The following is a 25807-nucleotide window of genomic DNA, read 5'->3' on the forward strand; positions in this document are numbered from 1 at the left end:
TTTCTACTTCTTCTGCCCAGCAGCCTGGCACCCCCTAGACTTCTGAGACGGAGCTGTGGGGACAGTGACAGAAAGGACCCTCATACACAGGTGACATTTAAAGAGCAGCAGCTCTCTTTAAGAATCATCTGTCCTTTAGAAGCATGTTTTTATTTGCCACGACTCACTAGCTGATATTCAGGGGGTGCACTGAGGCTCTTGATCTGATAGGGAAACATTGGTGGGCCTATTGAAAGGATTTAGAATTATGGGTGGGGTGAACACCATAAATGAGGAAAGCCAATTCCTATATCTAAAATTAAATTCAAAATAAACCAAATAGTTAGAATGATGCAGATGATAACTTCTCTGTCTTTTTTTCCCCCAGGCTTCATGGAAAATCCAAAAGTGACCCCAGAGGAAAACAAAACAAAACAAAACCAAAAAAACCAAGCCAAATATTTAAAGGTGATTTACAGCAGGGTGGTGGTGGTGAGGTGATATCCAAATCTGAATAACATGCATGTCTAACAAATGTTTTATAGGCAATGTGCCAAGCACGGTGTCCATTTCTTTCCATAAAAATGATGGCAGCATGCACCCCATTCTCAAGATGTCCACAAGGAAATAGAGGAGAGTCACGGAATCATGACACCGGTGAGGGGTATGTGCCATATCAAAGCTCATGCGAAGTCTGGCTCTTCACAACTCAGCCACTGAGATCCCCATTTGGAAGCTCATTCTCCCCAGGTGTCCAAGTTCTGGTGCAGAACATGTATCTCTAGGCCCTGCCCACCACTGGGCTTCGATGAAATGACCTGCCAGAACCCCAAATCTCCTTTCTCTACAATCAGATCTGTGAACTGGTTCTCCCCTCCTTTCTGGGATGGCATAGATCAAACAATCTCCAGTCCTAAAAATTCATAGGATCCCTGTGTCTAGAGCTTAAGACCTGACTCAAACATTCCGACATCCATTTTCAGCCCTCCCCTGAATCAAATCAGACATCCCTCCTGGTTCATGCCAATCATCACCAGAATGTGGAAGCCCCTCCAACTCCCCATTAGTGGTGGATGTGCAAAGGTACTGGGGCAGCAGGTGACACTGAAGAAATGAGAAGCAGTTCACCGTGGCAAGGGCAGAAGCAGTATCTGGAAGGACTAGAGTAGAAGGGGAAGGAGAATTGAAGAAGGAAGCAGATGGTGAAGAGTCTATGTCCCATCCGGACTTATCCTGAAGTTAACAAAGAAGCACTGGCGGTTTAAGCAAGAAATCATCAGATCCAGCGTGAAGTTACTGGCAGCGACACTGGAGAAGACTAGACACAGGTGTCTCAAAGCCAAAAGGGAGTGTCTCACTGGTTTAGATGACTCATAATGAGCATTACACCTGAGAAAGTGATGCTGGATGGAACCAGGGAAGACGGATTTCATAGATCAAACCAATAGGAATTGGTGATGGCTTTGAAAAATGTACATTCTAGAAGCCAAATGACACCAAAAGCAAATGGAGGTGAACGAACCACGGAGAAGTGTAGAGATGAAGAGCATCAGGCCAATGGTATGATTCAGAAGTTATGAAATCTCAGGGAGGGCAGAAGTTGGCAAAGCAGAAAATCTAAGTGAGGCCGTGATGAGCCTAAGATTAGGAATGTGGTTACAAATGCAGATGGAAGAAGTAGACAAGGAAGGAAATAATCATATACCACTTGAATGGGGAAAAGAGTAATTTTTACTAATAAAACTACTGTGTCCTTTTCAAGATTTCACATAAAATTTCCCACAGGTGAATTTTTAAAACTTCCTCTTAGAAAATGTTAGTGCAAATCAGGCTCTTATTTTATCAATGATTCCAAAGCTAATGCATCTGGAGGATGAATAAATTCCAGTCCAAATACTTAACTAAATAAAAGCCTATTGTAGGGGCGCCTGGGTGGCTCAGTCAGTTAAGTGTCTGCCTTCTGCTCAGGCCATGATCTCAGGGTCCTGGGATTGAGCCCTACATTGGGTTTCCCTGCTCAGCAGGGAGTCTGCTTCTCCCACTGTCTCTGTCCCCCCACCCCCTAGCTCATGCTCTCTCTCTCTCAAATACACAAAATCTTAAAAAAATAAAAGCCTATTCTAAAATCTTGCTGTAACAATAAATAAGAACTAATTCAGATTTAGGCAAAAAACTTCCTGGTGCTACAAGGAACACGAATTTGATTAGGCTTTTTAATAGGCTGAAAACACATTTAAATTATATTTCAAAGCTCAAGATCTAACCCTGGTTAATGTCCCCTGTGCTGAGAAACAGTTTGAATTTACATTTCAAATGAGAAGGCCAATTATTTAGTTAACAGAAGACTCCTTGATTATAGGTTTGTAAAGACCACAACTAACAATTCTTTTTTTTTTTTTTTTTAAGATTTTATTTATTTATTTGACAGAGAGAGACACAGTGAGAGAGGGAACACAAGCAGGGGGAGTGGGAGAGGGAGAAACAGGCTTCCCGCGGAGCAGGGAGCCCGATGCGGGGCTCGATCCCAGAACCCTGAGACCATGACCTGAGCCGAAGGCAGACGCTTAACAACTGAGACACCCAGGCGCCCCAACATAGCTAACAATTCTAAGTCTGGATGGGTTTCTTAGGTTTTACATTCCAAGGAGCCTGGCTCAGCTTCAGCATTTTCTCTCTTAGTACCTCTAAGCAATGTCTGAGATGTTCCTTAAATTAATAATTATCTGTCAGTGCTGAAGTGTAAAGTAAAAGATAAATCATAAATTTTAAAATCGTCTTTTCCTGCCATGGATTTTCTCCAGTGCTTGACCTTAAGTTTAATGAGACTGATATCATCTTCCCACCAAAGTGGTCATTGCCTACAAAGCAAACATCTTCTAAGATGCTCCGTTAAGGGACAGTGGGGGGTTGCACCCCTGGTCAGGTGAAGCTGCACCCTTAGAATCCACAGGTAAAGAAGCCAACTTACCTGACAGGGTGCAGAAAAGAGCTAACACAGCAGGCCCAAGTCAGCCTGCTTCCAAGGCTGCCTCTTGCCCAGCATCTGGAACTTGGATTTTGAGGGGGTTCTCACTATTCCCAACTGATATGAGAGACTCTCTGTGCCTAACCTGTTTGTGCAAAAATACATGGTTTATGCTGGATACGTGCTTTCCTTCTGGAAGTCTGGAATCTCGCCACATGCCAGGCAGAGGATGTCTATTATGACCAGTCCTCAATAACAACCCTGGCACTTCATCTCCAGTGAGCCTCCCCAGCAGGTGTTCCTGAGCTGACATAAGTCATTGCTGGGGGAATTAAGCCCGTCCTGCACGGTGACTCCATTAGGAAAGGGACCCCTGCAGCTTACACCTGGTTTCCTCTGAACTTTGCTCCATGCACCTTTTCCCTATGCGGATCTTGCTTGGTCTCCTTTCGCTGTGATAATTCGCAGCCGTGGAAATGACCACACGTTTAGTCCGTAAGTTCTAGAGATCTACCACAACTGGGGGTGGCCTGGGGGGACTCCTGACACACAGCATCCATCAACATTTGTCCAGAAACAGTGTTCTGCGTAACCTAGGGAAACACTGCTCGGTAGGCCAGATGGATCAAGAGAACGCATGTCAGACAAAGAGCACAGTTCCTGGCAGGTAAGACAGTAGAGGACTCTATAAAATTGTTCCTCTGACACTGTTATTAATAATAGTATAATTCGGGGCGCCTGGGTGGCTCAGTTGGTTAAGCGACTGCCTTCGGCTCAGGTCATGATCCTGGAGTCCCGGGATAGAGTCCCGCATCGGGCTCCCTGCTCGGCAGGGAGTCTGCTTCTCCCTCTGACCCTCCCCCCTCTCATGTGCTCTCTCTCATTCTCTCTCAAATAAATAAATAAAATCTTCAAAAAAAAAAATAATAGTATAATTCTGGGAAAATTAGGAATTCCTGACGCCACACCTTTGAATATCAGCCACGTCCTGGGCATACTGCTCCACACACCGTAACCAGCCGCTAGCTGTTTGGTGAATGAATTATTGCGCCTTTATTTACAAGGAGCTGTGCCAAGATGGTGAAGGCCATCGAAAGCGTGCTGTCTCAGCCCTCTTGGAGCTCACAAATCCAAAACACACACTATCAGTAAAGACAGAGCTGGAGACGGAAATACAGAGAAGTCGGCAATACAAAACAAATGGATGCAGAAAGCAAGTGGTCGGTACACCTTCCCCAGGCAGAAAGCCTGGCACTTGCGTCCGTTTCTAATTTCCGACACAGAAGTGCAGCCGGATGTCAGAATTCTTCTGTGTTGATGTGGCCTGGGGGGCCCCGTGAAGGCCTTCTCTGCAGTTGGTAAAGCCCATGTGCAAAGGCTTGTCAGCTAATGCGGAGGACACGCTGCAAACGGCGGTGATACACTTCCAAAAAAAAAAATCTAAATCTAAGCCAGCTGGGATAAAGTGTTGGCTCGATAGATTTCTTACTCCAGTAAAACTAGAGGCTGAGATCTCAAATCCAGACTCCATGTAAGTACGATGGCCTTACATTCCAGCTTGCCAGCACGAGGCTGGACCGATGACTAACCACGTCCTCCTCTCCGTGCCTCAGTTCCCTCAATGGCCAAGGAGGGCAGTAATATAGCACCTGCCTCACTGGGTTCTATAAAGGGCAGCGGAGGCTGTCTGCATGGTATCTGGCACATAGTACGTGCTGGAAAACATGAGCTGCTTGGAGGGCACTTCCATCTGAGCCAGGGAAGATGAGAAACCAGCTGAACGAGGACAGCTGCACGAGCGGCGTGGACGTCTGTTTCCCAAGAAAGATGTTGTCGGTTAGTTGTGCTTTTCTTTTCTGTCAATCTGGAGGCGGCCTCAGGCCTCTGTTATGGGCTGAACTGTGTCCCCCTGAATTTCATATGTTGAAGCTTTCACTCCCAACACGAATGTACTTGGAGACTTTAAAGGGGTCATTAAGGTTAAATGAGGCCATAAGGCGTGGGGGCCCTAATCCCCTATGGCCAGCATCCCTATCAGAGGAGGAAGAGACACCACGGCGCACACACAGGGGAGAGGCCATGTGAGCTCACAGCAAAAACACAGAGGTCTGGGGAGAAACCAGCCCTCTGATACCTGGTCTTGGACTTCCGGCCTCCAGGATGGTGAGAATAAATTTCTGTGGTTTGAGTGCCAGTCTGTGGCATTTTGCTGTGGCGGCCGAAGCTGACTAATACGATCTCCAAGAAGACAATCCCCTAAAACAGCTTCTGGGGATTCTCGCAGGTGCTGCTACTGTCCCCGGGCCAAGACTTCTGCCCGTGCCCTGATCGAATGCTCTGAAGGCACCTGGATCTTGCGGCTGTCATTGCCTTTGGGGGGTTCACTCTGCCGGGACCTCTCATCTCCCTGTAAGCCCAGCCCAACCTGACTGGGTCATGCACTTCCTCCAGACATGTCTGGTTTAGAAAAACTTGGTTTGAGTTCTGAATTGGCTGCAATTCGGAAAATGTTGGAGGAAACCCTTTACCACCAGATGACCAACCTGTTTGTCTAATGGTGTCTCCATATGGCATGGACTTCCTCTGGGCACCTGCTCCTCCCAGTCACCCCACCTTCATACACGGCGATCCGTCCTGCCTTTTGACTCAGGGCAAACATCTCGTAATCATTCTCAGTGCCTCCTTTTCTCACATCCCACCTTAAATCCAGCAGCAAATTCCGTTGTCTCTTTCTTTTAGACTCATCTCCCATCCAACCCCTTCTAATCACCTCCACCTTGAATGCTTTGACCCAAGCTCTACCCTCTCTCAGCTGCTTGCTGCCACTGCTTCCTGTCTGGCTTTGTGTGTCCACTACAGCCCCGTTCAGTCTATTTCCCACAGCCTGCCAGAATTCCTGGTGAAAGACCTGTCACGTTGCATCCTGCCTCTGCTCAAAATCTTCAGTGTTTCCCATTTCACTCAGAGGTCGAAGTCCATACAAAGGCCTGCAAGACGCTACATGATCTCCTTCCTCCCCCTCCTATCTTCCTTAAACATACTGACCTCACTTCTACCCCGGGGCCTTTGCATGTGCTATCAGGGCTGTTGAAAGGGGTCCAGGCCCTGGGGAAAGAATTGGGGCCACTCCAGCAAAGGTAGAGCTGCTAAAAATCTTTCCCTAGGATTTTCCCTGAGCTCCTTCCCAGACCGTAGGACCCTATCTTTTGTAATATTCTCTGCCCCAGTCGGGCTGGCTGCTCACCTGTGTGGCTCTCTTGTCATGCAGATTCCTGCAGAGCTCACATCCTTCTCTTTCATCAGGCCTCTCCTTAAATATCTCCTCTTCGCAAAGGCCAGCCCAGACCATCACATATAAAATAGGATGTCATTCACTTCTTGCTTTTTCCATCCTCCTCGCCCAGTTTAATTTTACTCAGGGGCATTTATCATCACCTGCCTGCTCTCCTGCTGTAAGTTTCCTGAAAGCAGGAACTCTGGGTCATTGCTTAGTGCCCCGAACAGTATCTGACAGGTCATGGGAGTTGAATAGTCATCTGCTGAATTAATGAGTGTATGAATGAATGAGTGAGTCGGGGTGGGGGGGAAAGATAAGCACCCTTCAGAATAAGCAAACAGAGTCACAGGAAGTAGACTGGCTATAATGATGCCATACCTTTCTGTCTTCTTGACATGCCGGGGACCCCAGAACCTCTGAGAGAGGTTTGTAGTTAAATGGAGCTATGCAGAGCCGGCCAGTATGATGCCCCCAGCTCAATGGGTAACAAAAGATGACCATCCTGGGGTCACGGAGTTGTGAATCTTACCATGGCAAATGGATGTTTTTTCAGATTAAAAGATATTAATTGCCTTTCTGTAGACAATCTGTGCTGAGAAAGGGCCTTCCCCTCTTCCCTCACTAGTGGTGGCAAAGCATCCGGGCAGTAAAGCACTAACTTCATTTCCTCCTGCCATTCATCTTTTTTATTTCCAACTTGAGGAGCTAACCCAGCTGCTCTCCCTCTGCAGTGATAACTTATAACGGAACTACTGCTGATCTCTCACGTTAATGAAACCTCACTCTGTTTCTCTTAAGAATGACATGGGCAGGGCGCCTGGGTGGCTCGGTTGGTTAGGCGACTGCCTTCGGCTCAGGTCATGATCCTGGAGTCCCGGGATCGAGTCCCGCATCGGGCTCCCTGCTCGGCGGGGAGTCTGCGTCTCCCTCTGACCCTCCCCCCTCTCCTGTGCTCTCTCTCTCATTCTCTCTCTCTCAAATAAATAAAATCTTTAAAAAAAAAATGAATGACATGGGCAGGGCTGTTAAACAGCCAGTGTGACAAGATGGACAGTGTATTTAGAGTGGGAAGTGAAGCATTAGCCCCCAGACCAGCACTGATTCTTGGCTTCTTAAGCTTTCCTTGAGCATGTAACTGGGATACTTTCAATAGCACACACAGGACATTTTGCAGTGGCTGATGCATCTCTCAGATCTGAATAAGAGACTCACTCCAGACCCCAACTCTTTAGCCCAGAGGTGAGGATGACAGGACACCTGCATTCTTTACAACTAAAGTCAGGACAAAAGAAGGCGTCTTGCCTCTATCTATGTCAGACCTAGTTCTCTAGGATTTGGAGACAGCGTTATGTAGAAGGAAGAAGAAAGAAGTCAAAATGGGATATTCACGATCTTAAAACACAAGTCAAGATTGGTTGAACGAATAGCATGTCTGAAAGATTTGACTCAGTCAGAACTTTCAGGGGGTTCGGATGACAGAGACTAGGGTCTTCTCTGCTAGTCCAGCCCAGAACCTACCTGGAACCAACCTATGCAAGAAGCAAAGACCACTGTGGAGATAGAAGCCCGCTCACACACTCACGAGTTTTCCCTAGGATTTCAACTGCTACTAATCCCATCTCAACAAATAGAGCAGCTCACCTAACGGACCAGTGTTAAGGGGAAAAACAAGACCCGTTTCTCAGTCCCCATCTCGTTCTCTTGATAGAAATGAACTTGGCAACCAAGCATTCAAGGGGAAGGAACACAGTACAATAGCAAGCCAATGGACCTTCGGAACACCTGGGAATAAATTCCCACTCATTTACCTTCTGGTTGGTTATATGACCCCGAGCATAGTTACATCACCTCTCTGAGCCTCATTTCTTCAAAGCACTGTGGTGTAAAGCCTGGATGAGTTACCAAAATCAAAAGGCACAAATAATGTTTAGCAAAGCATTCATTAGATGCTCAGTTCTGTGCACTCAACATACAATATCTCCTTTCATCTTGACAAAAGCTCTAGGAAGTAGGTCCTATCATTTCTCACTTTCACAGAGGAGGAAACTAAGGCCCACCGATTAAGCAGCTTGCCCTGAAGGACATAGCTAGTAAGAGGTAAGGCTAACACGAACACAGACTTGTGTGATGTTAAAGGTGGCTTTTTCACTCACGATGTCCTGGATCTGCAGTCGCCTACATAGTAGCCACCAGCCCTGTGACTATTTAAATTAAAATGAACTAAAATTAAATAAAGTGAAAAATTCAGTTTCGTAATTACAGTAGCTATAGTTGCAGAGCTCAGGAGCCACCACATTGGACTCCCCCACACTGGACAGCAAGATAGAGACATTGCCATGCTGCACAGATTTCCGTTGGACCACACTTGTCCAGTCCTTCCCCGACACACAGGGCACCTGGCTTTAGGCAGGCACTGATGCATGTGAAGTTTGACAACATTGGAACAGACACCGGCTTCACCAGGCCACATCACAGGGGCTCATCCAGGTTGTGGGGAAGCTGAAGGGGATGCAATTTGGGGGTCCACTTTAAGGAGAAGAACGCAAAGTCACCACACAACCCTGGGAAAAGGGCTTCAGAAGGGGGCCCTGAAAGTTCAGCTTCATTAGTGTCATGGTCCCCTGCTTCCCTCTCGGGAGTAAAGACATTCGCGTGGTCCACCAAGCTGTGGTCATGAACACACTACCACGGGGTGTGTTCGTCAGCTCTCTCCTGAGGTGGGCAGACCCTGCCCTTTCACCCTCTCTCAATGGCCAGTCTTGTATACTGAACCTCTCTTTGGGCTACATTTTCCTCATATTGTCTGGTACAGATGAGTTGTCCATGCTGCTTTGGAGAACACGGCAGGACAGCCCCCTGATCTTCTTCATCCCCCTCAGCCCTGCCCACCCGTCTCTTCACCCCCTCAACCCCCACCCCTTCCTCACACCTGGGTTTCCTGCCCTGTCATTCCCTCCTCCCTCACCATTTTTATTTCCCATGATTTAAAGAACATGGAGGAAAATTCACCAAATATACAATTTTAAAGTGAATAAGTGAATGGCATTTAGTGAATTCATAATGTTGCACCACCATTACCAATGTCTAGTTCCAAAGCATTTTCATCATCCCCGAAGGAAACCCCATACCCATCGTTCCCTAGTAGTCTGCTTTCTGTTTCTGGGGAGCTGCCTACCAGACACATTTCATTTGGGTGGAAGCATACAACACGTGATCTTTTGTGTCTGACTTCTTTCCCTTGGCATCATGTTTTCAAGGATCCTCCACATTGTACCTCATTCCTTTGTATGGCTGAGCAATATCCCACTGTGTGCACAGACCACATTTTTCAGCTCACAGACTCACCTCCTGGCTGACTGAAACAAGAGGAGGTGAGAGGAGCCTGGTTTCCACTACATTAATGGAGAAAGAAGGCCCCAGTGTCTCCAGAATCATTTTTCTAGAATGGCAGACCATATAGCATCCCAGGAAAGTGTGTTGGCACTACTAAGCATCTCCAAGCCGACTGCTCCTTTCTGATCTCATTAATTAAACACTTTTTCTCCCCAACATTATCCACAGTGTGATTTTTTTATAATGGTTAATAGTTCTTATAGGAGAACACTGTTGAAAGTTTGGGTTTTTTAAATATGTGGAATATGAGGGTTTAAACAGGCTTCTCAAGTGCAGGTCTCTAAAATATCTTTACTGTGTTAAATGTGCACTGTGAATTTTAAAGAAGCAATTATAATTTTCAATGTTTCCCAAACTTCCAATGTTTCCCAAATATCCCCAAGGGAGTGTGTGTGCATGTGTGTGTGTTGTGTATGTATTTATGTGTGTGTGTGTGTGTGTGCATGTGCTCAGATGGGCATCTCTCAGTTCTTATATTTCTCAGAAAAAGTTATGCTGTGTTAATATCTGAATCCTTTTCAGGTCCACATAACTGGGGGGGCTGGAGTCCACACACATTAGAGATTGAGTGCTTCTGCCAGGCTTAAAATAGGTACATTTGGAATTGCAAGTTAAATATCTTAAATGCATTTAAATGCAAATCATTCCTGAATTAATCATATAAGCGATATAAAGTGTCATGAGTTTGAATTGCAGTCAAATGGTAACAACCCATAACTTATAATATCCATTTGGAAAATATTTTAATCCTTCAGCACTTCATAGCACACAAGTTTGAGGATCTCAAAGGCAGAGAGCTATAAAAAAGGGAAAAAAGTATCTTTGAGAAGTGCACATTCCAGCATGTAACCTCAATATATGTATTAACACTTAAAATATAATCTGCTTAAGTGTTCCGTATAGTTGGAAATTGTTTTTGAATAATATCTACATAATTTTCAATAAAAGTAAACTTGCAGTAAATTATCGAGATCTTAAGGTACCAGAGACAAATGGCCTTTGCTGGAATTAGTTTTCCCTCAGGAGTAAGGAAATGGAATTTGTCTTCCGCAATAAGAAAAAAAAAATTAAAAACACCATGAAGAATAAAAAATGCACACTGGTGAGCTCTGCTAGAACATTACTGGGTGCTTCTCAGAATTAAGCGTGGAGGAGCTCGGGCCAGGTGGAGCCGCGACGAGCCAGGGGGCCAGCTCGCCTGCAGTCTGGTTGCTGAGAACCTGGCCTGGTTAGATGGTAGGCTCACCATCGGAGCACACACGCTGTCACTTGCGAAGCTCATGGTAGCCCTACCGGGCAGGTTTTATTCTCATTTTATCCCGGGGCTTCTCAGCAGAGGGACGGTTGGCTTTTGGGGCTGGATCATTCTTTGTGGTGGGGGCTGTGCTAGGGATTGTAGGAGGCCTAGTGGCATTCCTGGTCTCTACCTCCACATGCCAGTAGCATCCCTCTCCCAGTTGTGGCAACCAGAAATGTCCCCCGACTTTGCCACCTGTGCCCTGTGGGCCAGCGTCATTCAAGTCTAGAACCACTGGCTTACAGTGAGCAGACCAAGCACTCAGTACTTGCATGAAGTGTGGCGGAATCGGTGTGTGCCCAGTGCTCTGGAGGGGAGGAAGTGGGTTTGTCCTTTGGCTCCTTCACCTACCGGCTATGTGACCTGCTTCCTGACGTTTCCCTAAGCCTCAGTTTCTCCAAATGAAAAAAGGCCAAAAAAAAAAAAAAAAAAGAAAGAGTATCTTCAAGCTTCTTGGGAGTAGATGCTCCTGAGGGGGGCAATGAATGTGTTCCATTCATTCTTAAATGCCTTGTGCCTAGAACAGTGTTTCTGGCGTGCTAGGGGGCTCTTGGAAGAGATTGCCTCGGAAGTGCATCGAGTTCAAGCCTGATACAGGCCCTGCGCAGCCAAGCTGGGCTGTTGCTATTTTGTTTAAGTCGCCCTGGGGCAGGAATCTGGAGCTGCCTGGGTCCAATGGTGAAGACTAGCTTAGGGTCAGAATCAGGTTGCTGGTATCCGCCTACTGAGGCTGAGTAATCAGTACTCCATCCACGGGTTAAGAGGGCTTCAGAGCAGGTCACTCTTTGGGCCCCACCTTGAGCTAAGTGATGGATCCAAAGCAGCTCTGGAATGAAATGAAAATCAACCATTCCCCGACTCTCATTTGCTCTGAAGAAAATGATCCTCGTAAAACACCACAATGAAACGCTAAACACTTCAACATAAACGCACTTGTCTTCAAGAAGAGTAACGAGGATAGTGTGAAAGGCCTGGACGTTTGAGCTCTGGTAGGAAGACCCGTCAGCAAGCAACAAGCTTCCTCCAACCTTTAAGAGACAGAATCCCAGGGCTGCCACAGAGGGTCAGCTGAGCGTTTCCTCCCTCTAGTTCTCTCTGTCTGGCTGTGCCATCCGTCCCCAGATTCGGGGAGTGACCACGGCTGGGGCCGAGCCTAAGATCATCCATCACTTACCAGCTGTGTGACCATGCATAAATTCCTAACCTGCTCTGTGCTTCTACTTCATCCATAAAAGGGGGTATGGTGATAGGCAGCATGATGGCCCCCATAGATGTCCACAGCCTAGTGCCTGGAAAGTGTGGCCATGTTAGGTTCTAGGCAAAGGGGAGCTAAGGTTGCAAATGGAATTAATGGGCTGATCAGCTGCATTTACAATAAGGAGGTTATTCTGGATTATCCAGGGGGACCCCGTGTAATGGCAGGGTCCTTAAACAGGAGACAGAGAATGGGTAGGGAACCAGAAAGATGTCAGTGTGAGCAGGGTTCAGCCCACCATTGTCAGCTCTGATGATGGAAGAGGCCACAAGCCAAGGCAAGTGGGCAGCCTCTAGAAGCTGGAGGAAGCAAGGGGATGGATTCTCCCGAAGCCTCCAGAAGGAACCAGCCCTACCTGCTGCAACCTTGATTTTAGGCCAGTGACACCAGACTTGACTTCTGGCCTCCGGAATAGTAAGAGAACAGATCTGTTTTGTTTTAAGCTACCAAGTTTGTGGTAGTTTGTTATGGCAGAAACGGGAACAGAGGGATGGAGGTTCCTAATACACTGAGTCAATGCAAGGATTAGAGCCCCTCTTCTGAGGCCTGCATGCAGCTCCCTGAGCAGTGCTCTGGAGAGGGACCGTGCTGGGTGAGATAGCAACGAGGAGCTTTGTCTTGTGTGCTACCCCTGCAGTCATTCTCCCTTTGCAGAGCCTTTTCCAACAACTGTTTTACTGACTCAAGAAGCAGTATGCAAATGAACCCGGGCAGCCCCTGCTCATGATTGGGAAATGGGGCTTTGCTTCTGGCCTCTTTCAACTCTGGGTCCAACAGCATCCCCATCATTTAAAGGGCACACACATTTAGACTTCCCTGGGAAATCTCCAGAAAAGGGGAACTTATACACTCCCCTTTGGGACTGACTATGGTCTCAAAAACTCTTAAAATCAGATTATCAGCAGACTGCCGGAGCTGCCAGTTCCTAAGGGATGTGAAGGTAAGTTAGTCCAGGAGTTGGCAAACCTTTTCTGTAAAGGGGCAGAGAGTAAATCTTTCTGGTTCTGCAGGCCATATTTTGCCGCTGTTGTGTGTAGAGCTCATTAGGCTCTGCACTGAAACTCAAACAGAAAATGCATTTGCAATGAATTGTGAGATGCCAGTCACCCGGTTTTTGGGCCTTTCTGACTGGCTGGCAAGACCCCTGCCTCACGTCTTTGCCTGTGTTGCGCCCCGGGTGTTAGCCATCCACTGAATGTGTACCCCAAGCCAGATGGGTGTGATCCACTTGGAAAAGCACAGGGCTCTCATCCTGACTTCTTACTGTCAAACGTGGTCAGTGTGGTCTTGGATCCCATGAATGTTGTTTGACTTGCTAAGTCATCATTGGGTAAGGATGCCTTCTCACTAAATTCTCAGGCTTCCTTCACTTTATTCCACCTCTGGGGTGCCTGCTCTGGGATGCTGAGCCAGGCTGTTTGGCCCCAGCTGCAGGCAGGGAAGGAGCACCCCTGAGTGACAGAGCATAGTCGAGTCCTATTCAGTGAGCAGTCATCTTTCCAACATGGTACCAGGAAGGATGGCCTTTGCTTAAAGGGGCCTATTATGCAAACTTCTGCATCTTCAGAAGAAAGAAAAATAATATGGAAATGATCTTTTTGCACCTAATGCCTCACTGCGAAAAAAAGATAAGCCTTCTTCATAATAAAGATCTTAAAACAGATGCCAATCAAACGAATTGATAGCTAACAGCTCCAGCCAAGTGTGTTTAATAAATAATCTTGAGATAGCACACTGATAAACCCCCATAGAAAACAGAACTAAAACCTTGGAATTTTAACAAAGAATGTTCACTTGGCCTGGAGACTGAGCCAAACTAATGGGAAGGGCCAGCCAACACACAAAGCACCCCAAGTCCTCCACACGTTGATTCAGAATAAAGAAAAGTTCTCTGGTTTACTCTCGTCTACAAGGGAACTTTAATGCTGAGCTCAGGGAAGGCAGGGCTTTATCTTTTCTCTCTCTCCCCCCAGTGCCTGGTAGGTGCTGGGTTCTCAACAAATGAATGCATTTTTAATTTCTATTTCATGGCAATTAGTTTGTTATTATTGACTTGTTCAAATAAATCTTCCTGAAATGCCAATCGGATGTCACTCCCTTGCTGAAAACCCTCCTAGGCTTCCTTAGAATAAAATCCAAGCTCCTGACCCTACCCTGCAAGGCCTGGCAGGACCTGGCTCTCCAATTCCTGCTATGATCCATCTCAAAGTATAGTTAATATACTCACGATGAGTCTGGACGCCTCTCCTGGGTCTTTCTGGGTGAGAATGCTGTTTATCTGATCTGTGCCACTCTGGCTTCAGAGACCCGGAGACAGGACTTGCTAGCTCCCATGCATTCTTTGCAACCAAAGCAGTCCTTGCCAAATCCAAATCTGATCATGTCACTCTCCAGCCTAAAATCCTCTATCATCTGCCTGTCACCTATGGGTACGATGTCTAAGCTGATTCTTTAGCACTCGGGTCCCACCTTCTCCCCGTGCCATGTTCATTTCGTGTCCCCCCGGGGGAGCCCTGCTCTCCAGCTCCTCCGGAAATGTCCGAAGCCCCTTCTTCTGTCCCCTCGCCTTGGAACACTCTTCCTGACCTGTGCCCCTCCCTGTCACTTGGCTAACTCCTTACTCTCAAGCACTTGCTTTGATGTCACGTCCCCTGGAAGGCTGGAAGGCTGGTCCTGAGCCCTGCCCTTGCCCTAGGGCAATGTCCCCAGCTCGACTGTGAGCTTTACAAGGACAGGAGCACTATCCCTTAACAGGTGCGCCAGTGACAAACACAGACCTCTTGCCTATTCAAGCTTGATGAATACCTGAGTGACTACACCATGGTCTGTCTTCAGACCCTCTAAGAGGCCAGCCCCCGCCAATGCCTGCAGATCACGGCGTGCACGGTCTGTGCTGTGTATTCTAAGATACTGAGCGACATCTCTGATCTCGACCCGCTAGATGTCAGTGGCACCAATCCCCCCAAGTTGTGACAACCAAACATTGCCAGATGTCCCCAGGGGGGCACAAACACCCTGCTGATTGTGGCTGACAACTGTGGTTGAGAACCCCTGCTATCAAGGACACCCGAGAGGTAAGGACAGCATTCCTGCCCTCAGACGTCCCATCAGGCCTGCCTACAAACGTCCTCTCCCACTCTGAGTGCCAGAGCCGTGCAGCATCTTGTATCCTTCTCTGTAAGTTTAATCTGCTCCGGTTTTGTTCCCTGTACTTAACAACCACCTGACATGTTATATACTCACTAATTTCCATTTATTGACAGAGTTCTGTACAGGAACTTGGTGGTTTGTTCACAGCTCTGTCCCCAGCACCTGGAAAGGGCTACTGGCACTAATTAGGCATCCTGTCAATGTGAGCTGAATCATTCTTGTGGGTGATCTGGGTCCTGCCTGATCGGGCTGCTGGGTGTGTGCCCGTCCTGAGACAGATCCATCCTTTTGGGGGTCCCAGGTTGCCTTCCCACAGGCACTACCCCACTTCCCTCCGTCTCTCTTGGCTGGAAGAGAAGCTCCATGGGTAAAAGCTTGTGTTCCTCCTTGCTCCCGTTTACCCTGGGATTCTGTGCACGGGTTCTCTCCATTTCAGATCTGTAGCAGTTAAGGAGTCTGCCCCAGTTAAACAGTAAGCAGCCGGCCAGCCAGAATTGAGGTGGGTTATGGGTAACCTGGAGGATGGCCGCTCCCCAGTGCCGGATGAGGACATGACTCATATTTGTATTAATCTCCCATCATGAGAACGTCCAGCTTTCAACCTGCTCAAGGGGAACTCAGTCCCCATTATGATATTATTCCCCAAGTATTTCTTAGGATGTCCAAAGCTAGTTTCACAAGGGCTCCCAATTAATGTTGTCTTCTTCTTCCCCTTCATTCTTCCCCCTTGAGGGCCCTTCACCATGGTCATCTACCCACTGATTGCCAACCCTTCCCACGCCAAAGTGTTGCCTGGGTCTCAGGGGTCAGGGTGGGGATGTCTCTCTTCTGAATTACATCATCCTTTGTCACTTGGCTTCATAGCCATAGTGCTTGAACCGAGAATTTTACCCTGTCTTTTGTACTTGGTTTAATTAGCTTCTGGTCCTCACCTCCAATTTTGCATAGTATCTCATAAAAAAAATAATCCCCATCATTTTCTGCCCTCTAACCCAAGAGTGTCAAGCTTACTTTAAGGGGCCAGAGGAGAAGCACAGCCTATTCTCATCTTCTCGTTTGTGCTTCTTTCTTCCTTGTCCATGCCCCTGAACAAATTCCTTCCCTCCCTGGCTCATTTTTACCAAATGATAAAAAAAAATCTTTATGCCAACTGATGACTGCAGCAAGCGGGGGAGCGAGTAGTGGGAGCTAAGAGGGATGTTTTATCTGTGTCTGCAGGGTCTGGTCCCAGAGCGGTCGGCCACCATGCCTGCTATCGAGGGATCACAAAACATGGGCAGTGGATTTTGAGCACTGGGAGTCAGAGCTATTGCCCAATAAACTCGTTCTTATTTGTAAACTTAGCAGTTTAGAGTAAACGGGTCTAAAGGCTCTTGCTGTCGTGATGTATTGTGATTCTTCATTTGCGAAGAACAAACGCCCCCAAGCCGTCACGCTGAAGGGTCGCCGTTGTTAGATGCGTGGAGAGATAAGGGACGCATTGTTGTCACACGTCTAGCGTTCCATGAGTGCATGCAGGTGCAGCCTGCGGGCCCGGCCCGCGGAGGAGCAGGCCGAGGGGCATTGTGTTTGCCCACCTGCCAAGATGCAAGACCTCTTCTGAGGAGTTTATGCAAATGAGGTCTAGGAAAGCACATTCCCGCAGCCCTGAGTGGGGAAGCAACTTTGCTTAGTGGACCAAAGAAACAATCAGCCAGGAGCACCCTGACCCGGGGACGCGGCGGGCTCGGCGATGTCGCTTAACCTCTTCATGCCTCAGCTTCACCAGCTGCGCCTGGCAGATAAGGCTGGATTGCAAAATGAGGTGCTTGGAAATGTGAAGAGCGGAACCGGAAGGAGCCAGATGGAGATGCTTGGGGGTACTGGGGTGCGGAGAGGCCGTGACCAAATCCTGAGTTATTTATTTTTTTTCTAACTGTAGTCACAAGACAACCTGTTCATTTGTTTATCCAATTCTGCTTTTCTGCATTTCGGTTTTTTAAGTGCTGTGTCAAAACAGATGCCAGAAAGTAGTTAGCTTCCAATGTTCGCGCAGAGTCAAGCGGCTGACTGAGGGGAAGGAAGACCTTTGATTTTCCGCTCTTCCGTGTTGTAAACTCCTCCGTGTGCTGTCTCACTTGAGATTCACAACAAACCTACCTGGTGGGGGGTGATTATCCCCATTGGTTTGAGTAAACTGGGGTACAGATGGGTTAGATTAATCCAGTGGTTCTCCAACTTGGCCACACAATGGAAACACCTGGAGTTTTATAAACGTACTGATGCTTGGTCCCACTCCAAGACATGCTGATTTAATTGGTTTGGAGAGCAGCTTGGGCATCAGGAGCTTTAAAATCTCCCCAGATGGTTTTCATGTGCAGCAAAGTTTGAGAACCACAGATAAACTACTTGAGGCCCCCAGATGTAGTAAGACAGAAAAGCCCGTTCTGCTGACCCCAGGGCCAGCTTCCTCCTATCAGGAATTATCTTCTCCTGTACCTGTTCAAATATTCTGAAGACAGTTTCATCTCTGGCCTAAAAGGCCGGTTTCTGAGAAATAAACAAACACTCTGTCACATGGCATTTAACAATCATCCAGCCTCTAGACAGGACAGAGCAAAGAAGCCTGGGCCGGATCTGCCTGGCTCCCAGGACCCATTACTGAAACAAAAACAAGGCAGTTGTGAAGAGTACGAGCTGGAGTGTGGAGGGCGTCCACATGGCGGACCAGAGCACCTGGAGAAATAAACACCTTTAAGGCACAACTGGTTTCCCCCGTGGGACTGTAACGAAATCGGCTCCAAGGCCACCATCAGTGACGCAAATTAACACGTCGAGCCAGCCAGCTACAGTGATGCTAAGGCTCAGGAGCACTGAGAGCTGGGGGACAGCGGCACGTGAGGTGATGGCTCCTGGCTCGGGAACACTTAGCCGGTGGCTGTACTGAGTCCTAGTCTTGTACGTCCCACTCACCAACCGCAACGAAGCCAGGGCGTGATCGGGCCGTCTTGCCGCCCGACGTAAAGATGAGAAAACGAGAAAGAATTAAACAACTTGCCAAAGGTGACACCATGAAATGGCCCATATTCACCCTTTGTTCACCTGTACAAATGGCAATTTCATATAGTTCCTACGACAGCAGAATCAAAATTCTAACCTCAGTCAGTCTGATTCCAGAGCCTGAGCTTTTAACCCAGGGTCTCTGTCTCCTCCCAATCAAGGTTCTTTCCAAGGTCATGTGCGTTATTGATTGACAGGCCCGTAATAATGAGAGAAGCTGGGATCAAAGGTGTGAAGCCACACACTCTCCTGGGCATGGGTTGGTGACCTGCCCTCAGACAGCCATGCCTATCACTGACTGTCTCCTCCCTGGAATAAGATGGTACCAATGATGTGGGGGCTGACGCTGTAGACCTCAATGCCACCCAGAACCCCTTGCTAGCTCAGCAACAGTCCTTCCTATGACCCAGGTTCTTCCCTGCAGACATCCCGGTGTTAGACTTGGCAATGGAAGTGGGACAGAAGGCAGAAGTTCTGCTTCATGGATCTACAGTTCAGAAAGCATGCTGTAGGAATCACTGCACATTTCTGGGCAGCCAAGGCGGACCCCATTCTGAGCATCGCAGGAACAGGGTGGCGGGAAGAGGTGGCAGCAGTCACTGCTCCTCTAGAATAGTGGTTCACAATTTTGCCCCTATGGGACGATTGACACTATCTGGAGACATTTTAGACTGTCAAGACTGGGATTGGGGGTACTATTAGGATCCAGGAGTCCGAGACCAGCCATGTTTCTAAACACCCTGCAGTGCACAGGCCAGCCTCCGTAACAAAGAATTATTCAGCCCCAAATGTCAACAGTGCCAAGGCTGAGAACCCTTGCTCTACAACAGTGTCATCCAAGGCTGGGTATTTCCTGTAGCACCACCAATGGTCATGTCCCACGTGAGCCAGCTTATTGGGTCCCTTTGGCAATTACATAAGCTCCCTGTACCCTTTAATAAACCACTTTCTTTATACACGAGTTGGGAGGGATTTTGAGGAGTACCACCAAGAATCCTATCTAAGAAAGATGGCCATGGGGGTGATCAGACTAGAGGATGAAGAAGGATGTGACTTGTTCCTCCAACCGCAGGCCAGGGGAACATTCCAAGCACAAATATTCTCAAGGGCTGTGCAGTCCTATCACGTAATGCATGCATGATCCACGTAGACCATGGACATTATTATAAACAGATTAATCACCTAAATAACTCTCCGAAGTGGGTAAATCTACATGTCTTGGTTCTCTTACAATCACTAATGTTATGAAACATGTATTTCGACTTGACAGCAGCATTTTTCACTTTAATGTATTGTCTGCCAAATTGTCTTGGAGCTACCTATGGGTTAGAAACAGGGCAGAGCCACATGAGTGAAAGGAAACACAGGAGGAACCTTCTTTCTGCCAGGTGGATTCCAATTCTATGGCAATAATCTTAACTACAAATTCAAAACGTATCCAAGAAATTGGCTTGAAGGAGAGCAAGTTATAGTCCAGAAAATGTGAACAAATATTCAGAGGGAGACAGCGAAATCCTGCTCATGTGCTGAGGCCAAGAACACAGGTTGTTCCACTTACTGGTTCTATAATTGGGCAAGATAACATTATTAAGCTCATCTTTGTGAAGATTAAATGAGATCATCATTTAGGTATTTAGCACAAAGCCTTGGCGCGTTGTATATGTTCAATAAACATTAGCACCAACAGTAATAACAATAATGTATCTTGGGAACCACTTTGGCCCTCAGCTAACACATCCATAAAGGCAAGATAATAAACCAGTTCCATAGGTTTGTGTATCTAGTACTCTAGAGAGCTCTTGGGCACCTAACGGGTGCCTAGTAAATGCTAGTTCTCTCTCTCCTTTTCTCCCACCCAGCTCTGACATGCCCAGTCCTCGGTATGTCTCCCAACGGTGGACAACAGAACAGGGTGAATATGCCCTGCCCATGATATCTGCCCACCTCGATGGCCTGACTTCCTGTTTTGCCCCCTACCTCCTGTTGAACCCAGCCCAGACTGCCTACTGGCCCCCCAACCTGCCTAACAGACTCTGTCCCCCACTCGACTCCTGTCCTGCCATATTGACAAATTCGCAGCCAGCAGATTATATTCACAGTGTGAGGGAATCATTACCACCTGCTCATATTTTTATAGAATTTTATAAACTTGGTCATTCATGAGTCATTTACAGTACTTTATTCCAATGAAGAGTTCACAAATCACTCAAATGCTGGCAAAATGCATAAAAATGAGTAATATTTCAGGAGTCTTTGCATTAACATGTCAGCTTCCAATACTGTAAGAACTAAATTATTTTACCAGGTGCCACTTTGGGTCAGAAGCTTGGGAAGCCCTTTGGGGGCTGGGGTAGGGAGAGTGGGCAGGTGGCAGTAGGTCATGGACGAAGACGGTATTTAGGAAGACATCAATCATCAAGCCAATCACACCCCCTTTCCAGTCCCAGTAAGGGGAGTTCCTGACAAAGAAGGCTGGAGACGTGCAGATTAGGTATCAGATTCTTCTAACTGAGGGTAAAACTGGAAGAAGGATTTCTTAGTGGTTGGAAGCGCAGGGCTTTGGAGGTGGAGAGACGTGGATATGGATCCCAGATTCTACACACCCCAGCTGCGAGACCTTACAAAAGTTATTTCACAGTTATTTGCTTATCTGTAAAATGGTGTTAACATCTACTTCTTAAGTCTCCTGGGTGAAATGAGTTAAATAAGAGAACGTGTATGAAGTGTTTAGCGCAGTATCAGCCATGTAGTGTTCAATAAACGGTAGCTTTAATGATGATAAAAATTCAGGGGCCCAAGGACCAATTATCCCTGGTTATTTCTTATTGTGCAAATCCCCAAGGCTTAGTTCTGAATGCTTTCCTGTTGGGTTTGGGAAGTAGCAAGCAGCATTTGACTTGCATGTGAGGAGCCCTTAACTTTAAAATAAACAGCACCAACAATGGAGCGCTTATGATGGAATTTCATTCGCCCACAGGCTTGCTGCTTCTCAGAACTTGCCAGAGGGGAAATGGAAAATGTGGGGATTGGAGGATCCAGCTCTTGAAAGAAGGTTGTTTGCTACCAACCACGATGACCACCGTGAATGGGATGGATCTAACTGCCGCTAGGATAGTAGATTCTTTCTAAATGGGTGCTTGAAATGGACAGGAGTTGCAACATTCCCGCGTGCAAAGTGTATCAACTAGAGTAACCCAGTAAATCTAGAAATAGGAGAACCAAACAGAGGGTGATGGGGACATTCCTCAGCAAGGACAGGAAGGAAACGGGACAAAGACTAATAAAAGAGCAAGCAAGAGGCGTGGGGAGTATATTGTTAGAAACAGGGCCCCTAAGGCTAGGTGAGAGTGGCTCTGGGCCAGGCTGCTGTTGGGCTGTTGTACCTGGGTGCTCTTGTAAGACCCCGCATTCCCACCAGGACCAGCGTCTCCCCACTGGGCACTCGTGGCCCTGTGCCCGGGGGTAAACTAAGCCACATGATGAACAAGGCACTGTGGGCCAGCAGATCACACGCCCAACAGTGAGGAGTTTAAAGCAGTTCATTGTGAAACAAAGCCTAGGCATTAAAACAAAAGCTACGTGAAGGCTGGGAACCCGGTGTGTCTGGTTTCCCACCAGATTCCCCTAACACCTTGGAGGGAGTGCCTCACTCTGTGTCTTCAGTCAAATATATGTAGAAAAAAATGAATAATTAATCAATATGCTATGAAACTATAAAATAAACTCAATATCACCCATGGAAAGTTCACGCTTGATCTGGGCAGTCTGGGCTACAACCTTCCTTGACCATCCATCATGAATCTCTCACTCGTGTGGTAAGATCATAAAGTGCTCACGGGGTTTCTGGCATTAATCTAAATGCGTGACACATATGAACTTATTTAATCCATTAAAATCCTCTAAGATAGTATTATTATCATTCCCATTTTACAGATGAGAAAGTTGAGACATACCCCCTGCCCAAGTTTCCACAGCTAGTCTGTGACATCATCTGGTGCAGCAAATGCGGCTGTGTACAAAATTATGTTTTTAATTGCTATGATACTATATGGCTTCACTTTAAGGAAAAAAAAAATACGAGAAGTTCCAAGCCACAGACCAGGCTCTATTTTACTCACTGATGAACAACTGAAAGCTGATTAAAGCTAGCAATTTTAGCTTCTACAGTCCTTAGAGGCGCAAGTACTATCCCCGTTTCATGGATGAGAATTGTAAGATCAGAGAGGGTAAGTGCGTTGCCCAAGATCACACAGCTCAGTAAGTAGCAGTGCTGAGCCTCAAATAGCAATTTGCGACACGAAGAGCTCTTAAACGTGATCACTGTGCTATGACATTATAAAATGTATTGTATCCTTAGTTTCCCATGTCTGAAAACTAATGGCTCTTCCCATGATAGGCGTGGAAAGAGACGAGGCCATGCACCTATGGACTGGTGCTGGCTTTTCGGGCAGCAGCTAGACCCCGACAGCTGCCACGTCCCCTCTGGTTACTGTCGAGGTCTCCACTTTCAGAGGGTGCAGCATTCAGTTTCTGCAACAACCAGGTTCCCCGCAAGTATACACTAAGGACACTCTGCTCACCCTTTGGTGATTTCTGACAGATGGTACCCCTGCAGATGCTCGCAGCATCTACCCTTTGGCAAAGCTTCTGAGAGCGGAGTGTGGGAAGCACACTCATCTTCCCTGGACCCAGGACCCTTGGGCACGTTGCTCAGCATGAGATCTGCTGACAGACACGGTTCCAGAACCTTCCCTGGGCAGCTTCTACTTGTCCAGTTCTTGGATTCCTCCAACACCCTCACACTGTCTTCAATGCCCTGGAAACTCAGAGCAATCCGATAGGGAGATGAGGGGGACTCGAAGTCTATGGATGGGATCCTGAGGACCAGAGCTTACATGGTCTTCCCAAGGTCAACAGCTCGGGATGACAGGGCAGGCCAGACCCCAGGGTACCCGTTTTCCATCCAGAGCACTTACTTTTCAATGCACTGTTCCTCTACCCTCTGTCTCTAATAAAGGAACAACACAGGTTTGGGTGAGAGAGAGTAGTGTTGCTGCCGTGGGATTGGATTATTCTTATGTGGTGTTTTGACCAAGAAAACCAGAGATGCTAAATCTTGTCCTATAAATTGACCACCACCTTCTGACCCCAATCCAGGGAAATGCACAGGCCAAGGCCATGACGACGGAACACAAACATTGTTGGCTGAGCCTTGTTCCCACAGTGCCTGCTTGCAGCTCAGTGCACTGCGCCCCACGGAGGGCATTTCCTGAAAATGGCCGAGAATTCCACCTCATTTGTCAGAGAATGAGCTCATACCCTCAGAGGCCTGGGTCTGTGACACAGGCTGTGAGAAGGGAAGTTTTGGGGGGTGTTGTAAAGAAGGGAGAGGACTGACCTCAAGCCCATATGAGAGTTAGTGCTCACCCCAATATCTGTTTGCCACTGCTCTGGTCTGTGTGTCCTGAATGGGTATCCACTTCTGAAACTACCCTTTTACAAAGAGCCTTTTACTTCTCCATAAAAAAGTAACTTAAGGGGCACCTAGGTGGCTCAGTCAGTTAAGCGTCTGACTCTTGGTTTTGGCTCTGGTCATGATCTCAGGGTCCTGGGATCGAGCCCCGCATTGGGCTCTGCACTCAGCAGGAAGTCTGCTTGAGCTTCTCTCTCTCTCTCCCTCTGCCCCTGCCCCCGCTCACTCTCTCTCTCTAAAATAAATAAATAATTCTTTAAAAAATAAACTTAAGTACTTTGTAGAAAAATCAGAAAAACAAAGAAAAAGTCGGTAACACCCAAATACAACCATTAACACTTTGATTTTTCTTCCGTCATGTTTCTTCCCAAATCTACACCTGTTGTGATATGTGCAAATTCTCAATTTGCATGGAGGATACCATATGTATTTGTGTGTCTGTTTCCACTCAATATCTTGAATTTCTCCCATATAACCAGAACTTCTTCAAAAGTGTTTTAAATGTATAAAACCTCCTTGCAAAGTTGTGCCATAATTTAACCACTCCCCCATTGCTGAATATTTAGCAAAATTGGTTCCATTTTAAGGATCGTGTCTTGCTATAACAGCATTACACAAAAGTCTAAATTCCTCCCTATTTCCTTAGGGTAGATTTCTAAAAGTACAATGATCCCATCCAAGGGTTCACAGCTTTTATAGCTGTTCATAATTGAGCCAGTTTTTGGAAAGCCCAAGCTGCCCTCACGGTTCTGACCTCCTCTGAGATCCCCCAAGGGTCCCCCTTCTTGGTCTCCAGTGCCCAAAGTCTCACAGAGGCCTGCAGGCTCTGCTGATGAGAAAGGGGCCCCTATTGTTACCCTGCTGGGGTTCAATGCCACTTGGCTCTCACAGAGACACACTTAAAGCCGCACAGCTCCAGGTTTGATGAGGCACAGAAATAACGAGCTCAGTGGGAAGACATTAGTCTCGGAAAAGCCACACGTCTGCAATTCAGGGTGGGCACTTGAGGAACACTCACCTGATAAGTAGCGATCGTTTCTCTGTCCAAGGTCCGTGTCACGGAGACGCTACCTGTGTTCTCATTGATTCTGAAAATTCCTTTAGGCTCTTGATCCACTCCCTTTCCAGTGAGCCGGAACTTGGACCCTTCCGGTCTGTCACTATCGACTACCTGGTCAGAGAAACAGAATGACATTTAAGACTCTGGCTGGAAAACACAGAGAAAGCACATTTTCAGCATAACTCAGTGACCAATCCACTAATCACAGGTGCCGGCGGCCAGATAAACTCGACTAAGGCAGCATCACCAAAAATAGCATCATTGCTTAACACCTTTCATCCTGACATGCAAATCTTTGCGGCTTACAGCTGGGGAAACTTTCCAGCATGGTGGGAGGGGGACGGACACGTAGGGATAGATCTAGATGGGAAATCACTCCAGGACATTCAAGATTGGACATTCTTATTGTTACTCTCAAGAAAAAGATTTTTTTTTTTTTTTTCCTGCAAGCCAGACCAAATAGACAATGGGAAAAAAATGAGTGGGCAGTCCTGTAGTGGGCAGGCATTCATCGAAGTTCTAACTATTTACAAAACTCAGTCATCAGCAATGTCACCTGCACCATTGCTTCTGGGTAGCAGGCCCGATGCTCAGGAAGCATTTTTTTTTTTAAAGATTTTATTTATTTATTTGACAGAGAGAGACACAGCGAGAGAAGGAACACAAGCGGGAGATGTGGGAGAGGGAGAAGCAGGCTTCCCCGCGGAGCAGGGAGCCCGATGCGGGGCTCGATCCCAGGACCTTGGGATCATGACCTGAGCCGAGGGCGGACACTTAACGACTGAGCCACCCAGGTGCCCCAAGGTGGGTGTACTTTTTTTTTTTTTAAGATTTTATTTATTTGACAGAGAGAGACACAACGAGAGAGGGAACACAAGCAGGGGCAGAGGGAGAGGGAGAAGCAGGCTTCCCGCCGAGC

At 47.2% G+C, this 25807-nt stretch overlaps 1 protein-coding gene and 1 long non-coding RNA gene across 4 annotated transcripts in view; both read right to left on the bottom strand.

Moving 5' to 3' along the window:
- CDH13 (cadherin 13) overlaps positions 1–25807 on the bottom strand; it is a 1287326-nt gene that overhangs the window by 422813 nt on the left and 838706 nt on the right. For all 3 annotated transcript variants that reach the window (XM_081807354.1, XM_081807356.1, XM_081807355.1), the window contains one exon: positions 24847–24999. In XM_081807354.1, the coding sequence (XP_081663480.1) occupies positions 24847–24999 (153 nt within the window). The remainder of the gene's footprint in view (positions 1–24846; positions 25000–25807) is intronic.
- On the bottom strand, positions 13148–24830 carry LOC145717642 (uncharacterized). Its single transcript, XR_014140985.1, has 2 exons — positions 18128–24830; positions 13148–18031 (listed from the first exon to the last, which is right to left on the bottom strand). It is a non-coding gene; the product is annotated as an uncharacterized LOC145717642 (long non-coding RNA).

This window comes from Leptonychotes weddellii, chromosome 16 (assembly GCF_054177405.1).
Source record: "Leptonychotes weddellii isolate Sample4059 chromosome 16, ASM5417740v2, whole genome shotgun sequence".
NCBI lineage: Eukaryota > Metazoa > Chordata > Mammalia > Carnivora > Phocidae > Leptonychotes > Leptonychotes weddellii.